Source organism: Pelodiscus sinensis, chromosome 2 (genome assembly GCF_052426305.1).
Source record: "Pelodiscus sinensis isolate ZL-2025 chromosome 2, ASM5242630v1, whole genome shotgun sequence".
Classification (NCBI taxonomy): Eukaryota; Metazoa; Chordata; order Testudines; family Trionychidae; genus Pelodiscus; species Pelodiscus sinensis.
Genome location: NC_143053.1, coordinates 195702053 through 195718628, shown reverse-complemented (window position 1 = coordinate 195718628; position 16576 = coordinate 195702053). Strand labels below are relative to the sequence as shown.

The 16576-nt window shown below is 39.2% G+C and overlaps 1 protein-coding gene across 7 annotated transcripts in view; it reads right to left on the bottom strand.

Annotated features, from left to right (window-relative positions):
* TBC1D5 (TBC1 domain family member 5) overlaps positions 1-16576 on the bottom strand; it is a 525247-nt gene that overhangs the window by 182865 nt on the left and 325806 nt on the right. For all 7 annotated transcript variants that reach the window (XM_089776643.1, XM_075922103.2, XM_075922104.2 and 4 more), the window contains one exon: positions 13486-13658. In XM_089776643.1, coding sequence (XP_089632769.1) covers positions 13486-13658 — 173 coding nt within the window. The remainder of the gene's footprint in view (positions 1-13485; positions 13659-16576) is intronic.

The window sequence follows — 16576 nt, the reverse complement described above, 5'->3', positions numbered from 1 at the left end:
ACTTGTGTGTGGCGCTCAACTGTTTTTTCTGGGGGGTCAGCAGCCCTCAACAGGGCCGCCGGAGGGGGGGGCAAGTGGGGCAATTTGTCCCAGGCCCTGCACCCCGCAGGGGCCCTCACAAGAATGTCTGAAGTCTGAGGTTTGAGACTTTTTTATGGAAGGGGCTGCCAAAATTGATTTTGCCCTAGGCCCCCTGAATCCTCTGGGTGGCCCTGGCCCTCAACCCTAAAAAAGGTTCCCCACTAGTAATACAGAGATTCTACAAGTGTAAACCTAACAGAGGTACTGCAAGGGACAGATTGGGATACTACTTTTAAGTCACAATTTTTGGAGTCAAGCAACAGACTATATTTCGCAATAATCTATTGTTATAATTCCTTTCCTAATGAATGGTTAGGGATAAAAGCATGATATCAAAAATACTTACTGTCTATTTGTTTTGATAGTACACTAGAAGGTTTATACAGCAACCATACAAATGAAAAAAAATCTACAATCAGTGCTCTCCAACCTTTCTTTGCACAAGATCACTTTTTGAATTTAAGTGCAATCCAAGATATACCTCAAACCCAAATGCCCCTGCCATGCCTCCTTTCTGCCCCTTCTCCAAAGCCTCGCCCCTGCTCACTCCATCCCCTCTCCCTATTTCATCCTCCCTCACTTTCACTAGGCAGGGTTGGGGTGCAGGCTCTGGTCTTGTATTAAGAAATTTGGAGTGCGAGAGGGGCTCTGAGCTGAGGTTGGGGCAGAGGTTTGGGGTGCAGGAAGGGGTTCATGACTGGGGTAGGGTTTCAGGATGTGGACTCTGACTGGACACTGCTTACCTCAGGTGTCTCCTGGGTGGTGGTACAGTGGGTCTCAGGCAGGCTCACCCCTGCCCTGGCCCTGCATCACTCCCAAAAGCAGTCAGCAATCTCCATCCCAAGCCCTCTTGTGCTCCCTCTCTGCTCTGTGGGGATAGGATATAGGGTATGAGGGGGCATCTTGACATCAGTGCCCCTCTTCTCCGTCCCCTGCCCTGCACAGCAAGCAGGAGGCTTGTGGGGGAGGCAGCTCCAGGGCAAAGGGCAGGAGGTGCGCATCAGTGGGGGAAGGGGCAGCTGAAGTGCCAGCACTTGATAGCCTCTTGGCCAAACCGGTCAGGATCACCTGTCAGAGGCTCCAAGATCTACCAGTAGATCCCAATCTACTAGTTGGTAACCACTGGTGTATGTGTATATGTATTAGGGATCTTAAAAGATTAGTGGCTAATTGAATAGTCGCATCAACTATTCGATTAGATGAAAAGGGCATCTCCGCCTTTGAAGTGTAGCAGTAGTCCCAGAGCTATTGCTATACTTCAAAGGTGAAAGCACTGCAGGGAGCACAGGGTGTTTCAAAGCAGCAGTGCTGCATGGGACCCAGGGTCAGCAGGGGAGTCCCCAGCTGACCCCAGCTCCGTGTGGCTCTGCTGCTTTGAAATGCCATGGGGAACCCAGGATCTGGCCCCGGGGCTCCCCATGGTGCTGCTGCTTTGAAGCATCCCTCCATTCCCCCCTGCCCACTGCCTCTTTTCTGATAGAGGCAGCATGGGGAGGAGGAAGCAACTAGTCAACCAGTCGTTCACATCCCTAATTATTTTATTTATTTATTTTATATATCAAGCACAAATACACACATATATTGATATGCTCTGAATTAATGTTCAATTTAATATGCATGCTAAATTTTGTACAAAACAAGAATCTTCATCCCCTTGGGTTCATAAACATACCATTCTGATAATTACAGATACAATAACGTCACATGAGCACTTTAAACATATGTTGCGGGAATCTAATTCTTACTATTCCTGGCCACTAAGGAACAGTTTTTAATCTCTGATGCATGATGTGTGGTAATGGATTTTATTAGTTGACTTTTTTAAATTTGATGATCAGGTTAATGAAATTGATAATGATATTTTTCACACTAAGTTCAAAATAGTATTAACTCCTCGGCAGTAGAATTCAGTCTGGACATGTAATGGATGAACCAGCAACTGCTGGTGTGAAAGGATTAATAATTGTTTTAGACTTTTATTGAATTAGATAAAACATAATAGGAATGAATGAGAATATATAAGAATTAATCATGGGAGTTTATTGAGTCCTGTTAAAATCTTTTTTGCTCTTGAGCTGGTAACTAATATGTAACATTTTGTACAAATCTGGCAATACTTATTGACAATAACTATGGCTGAAAGAGTAATAAACTTAAAAAACAAAGATTGAGGATTCTTTTCTGGATAATCATATATATGCTTCTCCTTTTGCTTTAACAAGTCTGTGGAATCCAACTCATGTTTTTCCTATTTAAATAATTAGATTTGTGTGTGTGTGTGGGCAAGTGCTGATACACTACAGTTATGTGTATCCATATTGGCACGTACACACATTTTAACTATTTTATCATTCTAACACATGAATTTTTCCCCTGAAAGAATTTTCATCAGAATGACAGTATAATGTCACTGCAGATTTTGATTAATTTTTATATTATATATTTAGACTTGTGTATTGTCAAGCTTCTTAGTATATTTACATAGCATTGGGCAAAACTATACACACATGATCAAAGGCTTCCTGTACATGCACCTAACAATTAGTGACACATTACATATGCTGGAATTGACAGAATAAAAATCACTAAATTTTTAAAGTTTATTTATCAATCACAGAGAACAACCCCAGTTAAATTACCATAAACCTCAACATCACAACAACTGCTAATCCAGCTAATAGGAATTAAGGGACATAGAAGATACATAATAAGCATCTGGGGGATATGGAATTTATCCCACGAGTGTAGTAAAGAGCTCGTAATTTAAGAGTGCCAAAGCCCAAGTGCATCATGAAGGTCTTTCCTCACAAGTGACATTAATTGCATATCCCACAGATGCTTATTATGTATTCTGTTTATATCACGAAAAGAAAATATTCGTTTAAAATGTAAAGGTTTAATACCATTTAAGTGTAATGCAATGCTTCTATGTGACATCACAGAGCATGCTAAAAATTGCAGCACAGAACTATCACATAAAAAGTGTATCAGACACAGAAGGCATTTAGGGCATGTGTTTCAGAAGGGGGTTCATATGTTATCCTGAATAATTCCTCTTCCTCCCTGGTGTTCATACACCCTTCAAGCATCCACATGATATCACTGCTTAGTCTTCACTAAGAATATCAATGTATAGTTGACTATACGATTAGGCTTATTGGTTAATCTTGTCAACTACACACATTTCCCCCCTTTGTTGTCTCTGTATCAGAGGCAGAAAGGAGGGGCAGAGCAGGAGCTGGTGCCTGTGAGGAGTTGGCTTTAAGCAAGCTCCTCAGGAGCACTGGATTTGCCTGTTCCTGACCCACTGCACTGCTGCCTCTGATCTAGAGGTAGCAGTGCAGATGGTGAGGGGGGCAGGCTGGAGCTCATATGTGCAGGGAGCAGCTTACAAACAGGCTCTCCGTGCATGCAGACTCCACAGACCCACTCCCCCCTCCTCCCCGCTGCCTCCTACAGAGGCAGAGTGGTGGGGGGAAAGGCAGGAGCTGGGGCTATCTTCGAATCTGTATTTCTAAGTATGCTTTTGGGAACTTCATCATGAACACAATGAAGTCAGGGGCTCCAACCCCTTCTAGGACAAAAACTAGTGAATTTCATCGGTCCAGCTTTTTGGGAAGAGTTTGATTTTAGATGCGCCTAAAGAGGAGTACTTTTCATCTAAGAAATCACTGAGTCACTAGTCTTCGAAAGATATAACAGTTTGATGTCCTTGATAATCAAGATAATTGCCTCCTAAAGCCCTCTGCCTCAAAGCATGGAAGTAATATACTCCTTGCAAGAAGCACTGTATAACAAGAGTACACTCAAATGATCAAATTCTATACCAGGTAAATTTTTCCACTTGGTTCAGTAAGTTTCAAGAATTACAGATAGCTTTGGACAACTGAACTGACAGTCTCAGAGGGGTAGCCATGTTAGTCTGTAACTGAAAAAAACTTAAACAACAAATGGTCCTGGTACCACGTTAGAGACTAACAAAAAATGTAGATAGTAGCATGAGCTTTTGTGGCACAACCCACTTCTTCAGAAGAATGGAGCAAGGGGTTCAGAGGTACAAATAAATAGCAGAAAAAGAGGGAAAATGGGGAGGGAAAAGGAAAAAAGCTAGTTAATTAGACTCCACTTCCACCTGACCATCAACATTAGCCTGGACCAGTCCACACAAGAGATCCACTTCCTTGACACTACAGTACAATTAAATGATGGGAACATTTCTACCACTTTATACCAGAAACCAACCAACCGTTATATTTAGCTACATGCTTTTGACTTCCATCCAAGACACATGTCCCAATCCATTGTTTACAGCCAGGCTCTACGATACGACTGGATTTCTTTCAATCCCACAAACAGAGACAAACACCTACAGGATCTCTATCAAGCATGCTTAAAACTTAAATATCCACCCAGAGAAGTGAAAAAAACAGATTGACAGTCAGGCATCAGCTTCTTCAAGGTAGTCCCAACACACAAAACAACATAACACCACTAGTCATCACCTACAGCCCGCAATTTATACCCCTCCAGAGCATCATTTGCAATCTACAACCTATCCTGGCAAATGATCCCTCACTCTCATAGGCCTTGAAGGACAAGCCAATCTTCATCTACAGACAACCCCCTAACCTGAAACAAATTCTTTCCAGCATCCATGCAGCACATCTTCCTCACCCAGGAACCCACCCATGCAATAAACTCTGGTGCCAACTCTGTCCACACATCTGTACAAGTGACATCATCACAGTACCAAACCACATAAGCCACTACATCAGAGGCTCATATAACCGCACATCCACCAATGTGATATATGCCATCAAGAAGCAGTAATGCCCCTCTGCCATGCATACTGGCCAAACTGGACAGTCTCTTTGACAAAGGGTTAATGGACACAAATCAAATATTCAAAATGGTAACACATAGAAACCTATTGGGGAACATTTTAACTTGCCCAGTCACAGATTAATGGATCTAAAAGTGACTATACTCTTACAAAGCAGGCATTTATTTTGAAATAATGTCGAAATACTGTCATGCAGGAGGACTTCTTTCTTTGATTCGTGTAACCCTCATTGTACGAGTAAGGGAAGTTGAAGAGTGCTCTATTTCAAACTGCTGTGTAGAAGCTCCCAATTTTGAAAGAAGCTATGCAATTGATGTAGCTCAATTTGCGTAGCTTATTTTGAGTTAAGCCCTGCTGTGTAGATGCACCCTAAAAATGCTGCAGGACCATTAGTTTTTTATGGTTGTTTTTTTTTAGCATGACAGTGGCAGATGTCTTATTTGAATCACACTTACTGTAACATTACACACACTGCTGTCTTGTAGAAACGTGTGAAGTGAAGAATGTAAAATCCTGTAATAGCGTTCTGGTCATTGGAGCTGTTCAGTGTGGTGAATAACCTGGTTAAGTGCATGTCTCCACTATGTCACACATTTCTATACTCACAGTTTTCTAAGGATCTTGTGGATAAACTTGAGCCAAGCTTTTTGTCCATGCTCCATCGGTATAAAGTTGTATGATGAAAATATATAATTTTTAATTCTTTGGTGTCTAAATTGTGTTGGTAGAATATTATTATTATTATTATTATTATTATTACAGTATTTTGTCTCACTGTCTCTCCTTTGTGCAGTTCTAACCCTACATCTACCAGAATTCTTTCCAAGGAAACCCATGATTTATTAGAAATAATAAAGGATTCTCAGAGACACATTGTTTAGTCTTCAAATGATATGTTTCATAGGTATTGGTCTTTATCTAAGGATTGATAGCAGGATACAAAAGCAACTGTCCATGTCTGTGTGGTATACATGGTTCTGACATTAACTTGGAGCCCTTACTTACAGTGAGAATTACTTTTCCAGTAGTCATTCAAATCACTGTCTAGCAGCTTTTTTTACTATTTGTTTTTATTGTAAGTTTTTAAAACTATAATTCTCACTCTTCCTGAGGGAAATAAAGGGAGGGTCAGAACACCAGGTATGGTTGAACTAAGTAGCTGATATGCAGAAATATATGAGGGTACGTCTACACTGAATCCCTAGTTCGGACTAGGGATGCAAATGGAGATGACCGAAGTAGTTAATGAAGCGGGGATTTAAATATCCCACGCTTCATTAACATGATTTCGCCGGTGCGCTAGTTCGAATCGCAGCTGATTCGAACCAGGAAGTGCACGCCGGAACGCGTTAGTTCGGACTAAAGCCCTTAGTCCGAACTAACGTTGTTACTCATTTTTTGAGGGGTAACGTTAGTTTGGACTAAGGGCTTTAGTCCGAACTAACGCGTCCCGGCGCGCACTTCCTGGTTCGAATCAGCTGCGATTCGAACTAGCGCGCCGGCGAGATCATATTAATGAAGCGCGGGATATTTAAATCCCCGCTTCATTAAATACTTCGGTCATCTCCATTTGCATCCCTAGTCCGAACTAGGGATGCAGTGTAGACGTACCCTGAAATGTTAGCAAAGGACAAATGTGTATCTGATTCATGACACCCTGAGTAAACACTGTAAGCAGTGTTTCATTAATTCACTGTAATAGATTCTCTCCCTTTACTGTTTAGCCTTTATAACTGTTGGTTAGCTTAAATCTTCATACTGCAGTAAATTGAACCTATGGAAGCCCTCCACATCTCTCTGAATATGTTCCTATTAAATTCATCCTACAAGCCAATGTGCCAGAAGCTATTCATTCACCTTAAATTGACTGGATGACAATGCTTAGATATGTTTCATATTGCCAAGTTGTTGGTTTGGGTTTTTTTAAGACATTGTGACAAAAGCCAAAATGGAAGCTTTCTTGCTTTGCTTCTTTCTCAAATACAGACTTTCCCAGTACTTCAAACGGGAAGCACACCACCTGCATCAAGGAACAATATAATGACAAATCTGCATTCCATCCTCACAGCCACCCAGTACTACTCATTATCATCTCAGCACATAATTATGTGGCAAGAGAATAAAAGACAGATGAACACTTTCCACTCCTCACCCAATCTTTCATTCTCTTTATAATGTAGGCTTCTAACATTGCAGGCGCTAAAGTAGGAAATCGAAAGTCTAAATATATACAGTTTGTGAAGGTGGGGAAAGAGGATATAAGCTAAAATGTATCAGACTATCATTTCCAGTCTAATACACAAGAGAACAAGAGAATGTAAAAGAACAGAAGGCACTATTTCAATCAAAAGAACTGCAAACTTTTGGAGAAGCCCAAGAAGCAGTAAGGATATCAATCACTTAAGAAAACTAAAGGCAGGTACTTTGAATTGAAAAACAGAGAAATGAATCTTGCAGAACTAAAAGCCATTTATTTGTTGCCCCAATAAGATATTTAACTGTGGTGCTTTTGAATGACTATTTGCATAAAACAAAAATTAGTTACATCCGCTGATTGTTAGGAAAACTGTTACACAATTTAAGGAGCAGATAAACAATCTCTATTCTAAGTAGTGAAAAGATACTCACACAGTCCCTCCCACATGAAAATAAAACACAGTTTACCAAATGATTTCCAGATGACTACTACTCCCATGGACTTTTACCTCTGCATTTGTCACTTTCCTGCTTCAACCACTGTTTTGTTATTCAAAAGATGGTTGACAGAACAAGTCAATAAACTTTTTGGTATTAAAGTTAATATCAGAATGAGCCCAAAAATACCTATCAGATACCAATACACCCTGTAAATTAAATTTATAAATGGCTGAATTTATAGGATGGGAAGTGGATTATAAATTTTCCTGGAAAGACACGTGGGTATACTTAGTATAAACTCATTCTACAGTTAAGACATTACAGGGATTATAAAGTACTAAATAAGCTTTCCAAAAAACCTTCCTCTTAGATACTCTGCCTAAAACAAATAGTAAAATATTACAGGGCAAATTCAATCCTGGAAGTCAATGAAAGGTTCTGCTCGCTTAGCCTAGGACAGAATTTGATCCCAAATACTTAGAAATGTGTTTTTTTCTTTGCTGGACAAAAGTTTGTATGTGCTTAACTTTTAGCATACTATTATTAGATCTGAATATGTTAATTTGTTTCAGTACCAAGTGGCAGATTACATCTATTTATCTCGTTTTTGGAGGGGAAATATGAAGGACATAGATAAAAACTGAGGTGTTCTGGCTTTTCTTTAAAGAGAACTGAAGGCCTGTGATTACTTTTTCAGGATACCATCTCGTGAAGACTAGACCCTCATATGTTGCATACCTGCTAATATTATTTCCTGGATGCAGTAAGTAATACATATATATTATTTTACTACATTAATTAAATCCTTTAATTTCTTGTCTCCCTCCACAGTATACTACAGTTAGGGGGAAAAAATTCTGGTTTTTATTGAGATGGCATACTAGAGAAAGGAAAACAGGTGGATGCCCTACAGCAGAGCTCACAGCAAAGCAGCTAATAAAAATAGTAGTAGAGCAGCACAGCTGCAATTGGCTTTTCTGTAACACAACCTTTCTAATACTACCTCCTGATCTATGCTAAAGACTGGTGTGAAAAGTTGCCCTATAAACTTGCAACTATTATGGTCCATCAATATATTTTTTTGCTATTATGAGGCTAATAGCTTTTTTACTGACATATAATTCTAATATCACCCTACAGTGCTTGAATCTGAACCTCACACTGCAGTGCAGACAACAAGCTATGCTAGCTATCTGACTGATCTTCATAAAGTGAAACCATGGGGGGGCAAAGATATTGGCACATACTGTTCTGAAGAGAGCTTTTTCTGTGCTTAGAACAAACTGTCATGAAATATTTACACACAACTTGATGTGCTTTATATTTGTAAGGATAGAGATGTGCTTTTGCACAATTTGTTTAACCAATATTACATTGGTATAGTCTGCCTTCAGCGTTTTGCTGAAGAAGCTTCCAAACTCAAGCCAATGGTTTTAATTTTTTTCTTTAAGAAAGCTTTTACATTTCGGATATGTGGCACTGTGCATGTGTATCATCTGTATGATATACATTAATATCACCTGGTTCTGGTTATTGCATGCAGCTTCTTGACACTTGCACTCAGTTCAATACTGCCATGTATATATTTCACTCAAACCCTTATTATATAAAATGAACGAATTGTAAAAATATTATGTGGAAGTCTCTTTTTAACTTATTCATCGTCTTGTACATGAAACGTAAAATAATTTTCTAGTACAAATTACTTTAAATGGAAGAAAATGCCCTAAAACCTTGTCTTTTTAAACACTGATCTTTCTCAAGTTGAGAATACAGCCTGGCTTTAAGTTGACACTGGAAATATTGCCTGTATGAGAAGCAACAGAATGGCTTTGCAATAATTATTTTGCACTTTAACATGAATTAGATGTAAGGGTCAGAGAAATTAACATTTAAATACCATTTAATCTAGGGCATTAATCATCGTTAACCCATCTAATTCTACAATTAAACTGAATAGTCAATCTGTCAACCTCTCAAAGTATCTAATCCTTTTATTCAGATTTAACAATTTAAAAAAAAATTAGGGGATATTTATAGTCTGGAAACCTGTCATTGAACTGCCAATGTAATCAATTTACAGTTTCATTTAAATGTATTTTGTACATTTTACTTCCAAATTACAGAAAAGTCATATGAGACATAACTGAGACAGATTTGTTTATTTTGTATTGTTTACTTAACATGTAGAGTCACTGTGAACATTAAGCAGCCTTACCTTGACACACTTTTTAAAGCATCAAAATGCCCAGAAACACAGGAAATAACTCACAGGGTTTGTAAGGAGTTACAAAGCCTTTCACTTTTGTTTTGCTCATTCAAGTCCAGCCCATGTTGGTAATGGGTGAAAAATTATCTGAAGGATGCTCAGTGGCTTGCTACACATGAAATCAATTGTTGGTCATGTTTTACATAGCAGGCATGTGTCCACATTAAAACCATCTACGGCACCTGTTTTGTGCATCCAAGAGGTAAAACACCAAATCGATATGAAAAGCAAATTAGTTTATTCCATCTAATAGTGTTCCTTTTGTGGTCAGCATTGAGGTGCAATGGCAGGACACAAAATGTTGTGTCCCAATGTTGTGGACACAAAAAAATTTCAGTCTTCTGGGCTGAAGAACTTTTTCACGAGCACTGAAATTATTGAGGTAGACAGCAGATTTTTGTCAGTAATGTTCATTAGTGTACAGTTCAGCACACAAGGTATGATTGAACAAAAAACATTTACAGAGGATTTAATTAATGAAAGGAAGAGAAGTTATTTGTATAAGTACAAGTGAACAATCTACAGTACAAGAGGAATTTAATGTGTGTGTAAATCAAGCATAGTTATCAGTTATTTGTGCCTTTTCTCTAATGGCTGAATTCTCTATATTGAATACACTCAAAGGAAGTATCACCATTCTGGCTGAATGAATACTGGGAATTGCAAATATTTTCATCCTTCTCCTTTTTACCTCTTCAATCTGAATGAGACAAGTGCACACAACTGAGTAACAAACCTTTCTTTGTATAAATTAATTGTATCCCTATGATACAATCTGTACTAAAGGTACTTATAAAAACTTGCGTTTGTAATGCAAGATAAATATCCCTGATCTCTCATTCCAGCAAGCCACATGAAATGGACAGAATTTGATATTGCTGACTGCTGTCTTGAATTAAATAATCATTAAATAAAGAAATCATCAAGCAGAACATTCACAGACCTGATCTGAACAAAAATAATTAGTCATACCACAAATACTGTACTGACTTAGTGCTCATGTAAACAAGAAAACTGTTTTTTTAAAGGAGGTAAACAAGTCATATTCCAAAGGGCAAATTCTGAATAATAGCTACATGAGCAAAAAACTTTTGAAAGTTAGTATTAAAGCTTACACAAAATCTTGATCTGATGACTAGACATGTCCAGAGCAAGTTTCCCTTTCATTACAAGTAGATGAATGATTGCCTACTGCTAAAACTGAATGCATGGAAAATTTAAGACGTATTTGCAAATGAACCTATAGATTACCTGAACTCAGTCTAACTGGCTATTAGTTGCCAAATTATTACTTTTTACAAAACCTTTCGTTCTGCTATTTATCCCATCTCTTCTTGCACCTGCACCCTTTTAGTAAAACATTCCCAAGACTGTGCATAGTGAGACAGTGATTTGTATATGGCTACATACTAAACCAAATCCAAACCTCTTTGTTAGTAAACACTTTTTTGCAACTAATTTAACCAAAGTGTTCTCACGAGCACTTGATGTAGTTACCTTACTCCAGCTGGAAATGTAAAGTAATTACTACTAATAGTTAAAATGACTAGAAATGTCTTTTTTAAGCTCAAAAACCCCATTAACCACAACACAAGATTTGGCATTTGAGGGAGTCAACTTGTTCACAATTGGAAATCATTATTCAGAAAAGTGCCTGACAGCACTGGAGGCAAGAATAACAACAATATGCTCACATTATTTTTCTTTACTTTTTTCTAGTACTTCACAGTGAATCAGAAATTAGAGATAGAAATGACCTGCTAGAAGATCTAGTCCTCTCCCCTGCCAGTGCTGGATTGTTCTCTATAATACATTTTTCAAGCTGTGCCCAGACTACTTTAAAAGTGTCCTAATTGATGGGGCTTTCACTGTGTCTATTGATAATTTTACAGCTTAACACCTCCTTGTCAGGAAATTTTTCTTGACAGCATCTCTGGAGCGTTATTTTTTAAAAAAAATATATAGAATCTCCACTCTTGGTACCTCTGTGTGCATCACATTGCTCCTTTATTGTTTCCATATCACACCACAAACTCATGTTTACACTGCCTTCTGTGATAATTTCCTCACCATTAGTGAGTTTCAGGTTTTGCTTTCCCAGTGAACGTCTTTGTTATGGATTAATTTTGCCCCACCACATCCGTTGGTATTCTTTCAGGTCATTTATTTCTCTCTCACTATATATATTAAAAAAAAAAAAAAAGTTTCCTGCGGGATGACATCATTATGTCACTCTGTGTCCTGCTTGCCTCCTCCCTCCAACCCCCTCCTTTCACCAATGCTTGGGAGCTGGGGCTGCCACAGCCCGGTTTCCCTCTTCCCCGATGCTCAGGAGGGAGCCTGGGCTGCCACACCATGGCCTTGGCCCCCCAGTGGCCAGGGGGAGAGCACGGGGCCTGGTGAGGCCTCGGCCTCCCTTACTCCCCTCCCCCCCCACAGGCTGGGGGGAGAGTGTGGGGCTTGGCAAGGCCTCGACCTGGCCTCCCACTGGCCAGAGTGAGAGAGCTGGGGCTGGTGCAGCCTTCGCCCTCCTCAGCGGCTGGGTGGAGGGGTGAAGGGGGGGGGGGGAGGTGACAGCCGGGACTGGCGTGGCCATGGCCCTGACCAACAGCTCAGGAGAAGAGCCAGTGCCCTGGTTCCTTTTTAGCTATATTTCTAAACTCTCAAGGTATGTGAGCATTATTTTTCTGTCTTCGCTGGTTCTTACACCACTTTCTAATTAGTTTACTTTTTTCAGATCATTAGTGAAATTATTAATAAAATGAGACCTGTACAGTATCCTGACTAGATAATTTGCCCTGTCCCCAATTTTAACACTTTGTCATTCATCTTCCCTTGTTGTATCAAACACTTTACCAAAGTCTACACCTACACACACACACACACACACACACACACCCATGTTATAAAATTAGTAGATGAAGGCAATTTTTTAAAAAAAGCAATTGGATAGGACAGAAATTTCTCTTTATAAACCTAGCCTACTTATTGTTCTTAGTTCCATTATCCTCTAGATTTTAAATAATTATGTCTCTTAATATTTCTCCCATGTTACTACAGATTCAAGTTAGACTTCATATTTAAAGATCATAATAAAACCCGTACATTTACATAAAACACAGATATTCTAATAACCTTGATAAATCTGCAAAATTCATACCCAATGAAACAACATTACAGAGCCTAACTTAAGGTAATACTGTTAGTCAGTGTTACTTATAAAATTTTTGAACCAGAAGTACAACAGCAACGTATTCTCTTATGGCAACTGTATACATGGGTTCCCAACTGTCCTGTGTGTATGCAACAAGTGGAACTGAACTACTACACTTTTGAAAATGAAAGCTGGCCAGCATTAGAACAGTCTTTTTCCAGCAATGCTAACTAAAAGTATTTTAATTAAGCACTCCAGAAAGCTACTGTACAAAACTATTTCAGAATACTTCCATACATACAATAAAGAATTTTTGTTAGTTATGAAGTGTGATTAGCAGAACAAGCACATGGTGCACAAAGGTAAGGAGTGCTTTTTCTTAACCATATTTCCCTTATTCCTGATGACACTACAGTACTGTTTTTAAACAAGAGGGGCAAACAGTTTCTAGTTTAAGAAAAACAAATTGCAAGCAATAAACAAGGCATTGTAAACACTTACAGTCCATAAATCTGCGGAGCAATTTCTAGCCTGTTCAGATGTAGGTACAGCTCAATATCATGCTTCTTCAGCAGGTGATCCTGAATCTGGTTTACTTTAGTTACAATAGCAATAGATGGACCTAAATCCTGTGGCCTTGCAAATGGGATAGGTGTCATCATTGCTTCTTTCTCCTAAGAAAAAAAAAACAGGGAACAAATTATTAAAGCACTTTGCACGAAACACAGGTAAAAAAAATACATGACCAATAACTATTTTCCTGTAATCATTGATTTCTACATTAAACATTTCAACACATCACCTTACCCAAGCTCAGAGTTATGGTTCTGGCAGAAGTACATCATACTCCACTGCAGGAAAACCTTTTGTGGGCACCTGCACCTCACTTCAATAGAACAAGATTAACTTGGTCACTATGCTCCCATGTTGATAAAGAGTAAAAATGCATCAGAATGACAACCTCAAGTCTGTGCAGGTTTCCAAATCTGAGTTCAGTAATAAACAAATAATTAAAATAAATAAAAGAATAAAGTAATGAGGTAACTGGTGTTAACAAATATTCTTGATTTTTAAATAAAGTGAACATGTTTGGAATGGTGTTCTTATAAAGATGTGTTTTTAAAAAAAAGAAAAGTCAGGAGAAGTAACATGCTTATTGAAACTATTAAACATTTGAAATTAGCAGATATAGTGAATGAGATACCCTGCTGGAAAAAAAAGGAAAAATGTGAAATTAAGAGATATTGTAAAAAAGATAAAGGGTTGGGACAAATCAAAGTTCTAGAGTTTAATGAACATTTGCAGGAAAAAAAAATCCATGTAAATGCCTTCACATATCTTTAATAATTCAGAAGCTTGCTGCGATAGAAGACAGACCTTGTTCCTGCAAACACTCATGCTCAACTTCAAGCATTGTGAGTTATCTCATAAATGCAAGTCTTTTATATCCTTAAATATTTGCAGGATCCAGGCTTTGTTTTGCCCAGAATGGAGTCTGACATGTTCTTTGAATTGCTGGCCCATCAGACCGTTATAATGGGAACAGTAAAGCAGCTATTTAAGGCACGATACTCTTGGAAACAGTGGAATCTATTAAGTTAACATAAAATGAAACAAAAACCTAGACAGACATTGTAAAAGCTTTAGTCTGACCTGGATAAACACATAGGAACCTTTTTGACATCAAGCCTGCAAAGAAGGGATTTCCATAACAGGATTAAACTGTAACTGACACCACCAGCTTATTCCTGAGAAAGGTAAGGTAAATGTCACAGAGGCCTGCAGTTCAGTCACTCTGCAAAGTGAAGACACCAGTAGCAAGAAATGGTCTTCAATTCATGGAATATGAACTCCCAGGAATAGAGTTACTGAAAGGGAACTGTTTATCAGATTAGAAGCATAGTGTTACTCCATAACAATGTAGCAGTCTCTTATTAACTTCATAGCTAAGGAGTAAGTACAGAATATGCTCTTAATTGCAGCTGGTTTGGAATTATAAAATCTTTGATATGGCACATTTTTTTGTAGAACCCCCTTTATTTTTTTTTAATCACAGCACCCAGGAGATTCAGTTATATACCAGGTCTCCATTGCAGTAGGTAATTTACAGGCTGTAGTAGCCAGGTGTCACCGGTGGGATGTCTTGACAAGTCCCCTGCTCCTTTAGTGATAACCATTAGGCTGCAGGCATATGCTACTCTGTATCTCACGTTGGCTTGCACAAATAGTCACCACAGAAGACTCCATGAGAGCCCCCAAAGACCACAAAATCAGATAAGGATTGAAGGCAGCAGGCCAGTTTATTGTCAAATACAATAATAGTTGTCAGCAGTCTCTACTGAACCACTGCACATTTTTAACTCTTGACAATGGACAGGAATGAGTCAGTCAGTACCTGGAATGAGACACTGCCCCCTCAACTGGACAAAGTCAACTCTTTGCAGTATACTTTTATACACAGGCACAAACAAATTACACATCACTTCTGATGCATCAGGTTAACACCCTCTAACGTACCTAGACCCACCCCATTACCTTGTACACTGAGGTTTGATCACTATCTAGCATGCTTTCAGGATAGACCCTGTCCTGAACCTGGGTTGGTATGTTCCTGTTATCTGTGGGGTGTGTGTTGGTACCAAAATGTTTCTTCTGCATCCCCTCCTGCAACCCAACCTGCCTGCCACAGGCTCAGTCTGAAAGCCCTGCCTCCAACACTTGAACCCTATGCCCCCAGCCCAGAACCCACACCCTCTCCCTCACCTGAACATCCTGCCCCAGGCCAGTGACAGTGAGTAAGGTTGGGGAGAGAAAGTGATGGAGGAAGTGGGGAGGAGAATCAGAGAAGGGGTGAGACCTAGAGGAAGTAGTGGGTGGAGCAAAGGTGCTTGGGTTTTTGTGATTAGACAGCTGGCAACCCTAAATAGCAGTGTTCAGTTTCACTAGACTGGCATCTTGAAACACCAATGGCATCAAAAAGTTCAGTGTAATCAGATGAACATAAGAACAGCTATCCTGGGTCAGACCAATAGTCCATCTTGCCCAGTATCCTGTCTGCCAACAGTGGACAAGACCAGATGTCCCAGATGGAGGGAACACAACAGGTAATAATCATGTGAACCCTTTCCTGTCACCCATTTCCAGACAAACAGAGACTAGGGACCCCATTCCTACCCATCCTGGCTAATTGCCATTGATAGACCAAACATTCATGAATAAATCTAGCTCTTTTTTGAACCCTGTTAAAGTCCTAACCTTCACCACATCCTCTGGCTAGGAGTTCCAGAGGTTGACTGTACTAATCAATCCATTCAGTCTGGGAATTTTGAAGATGTCAAAGCACAGGGACCTATTTTGTGTATCAATGTGCTCCTGGAGGCACAGAACTCAGAAGTCATGCTTTTCTGTCAGAAATGTAGTCAACTATAATCAGTAAAGGTGTTGATGTTAATGGGCAGCTTCTCCATTCTGGAAGATGTAACTGTGCTAAAAAAAAAAAAAAAAAAAAAAAACCTAAACACATTCAATTCTAAACACAATAGAGGTAATTACCTATGAGCTGTGCAAGTTGAAAACTCTTATACCTATCAAT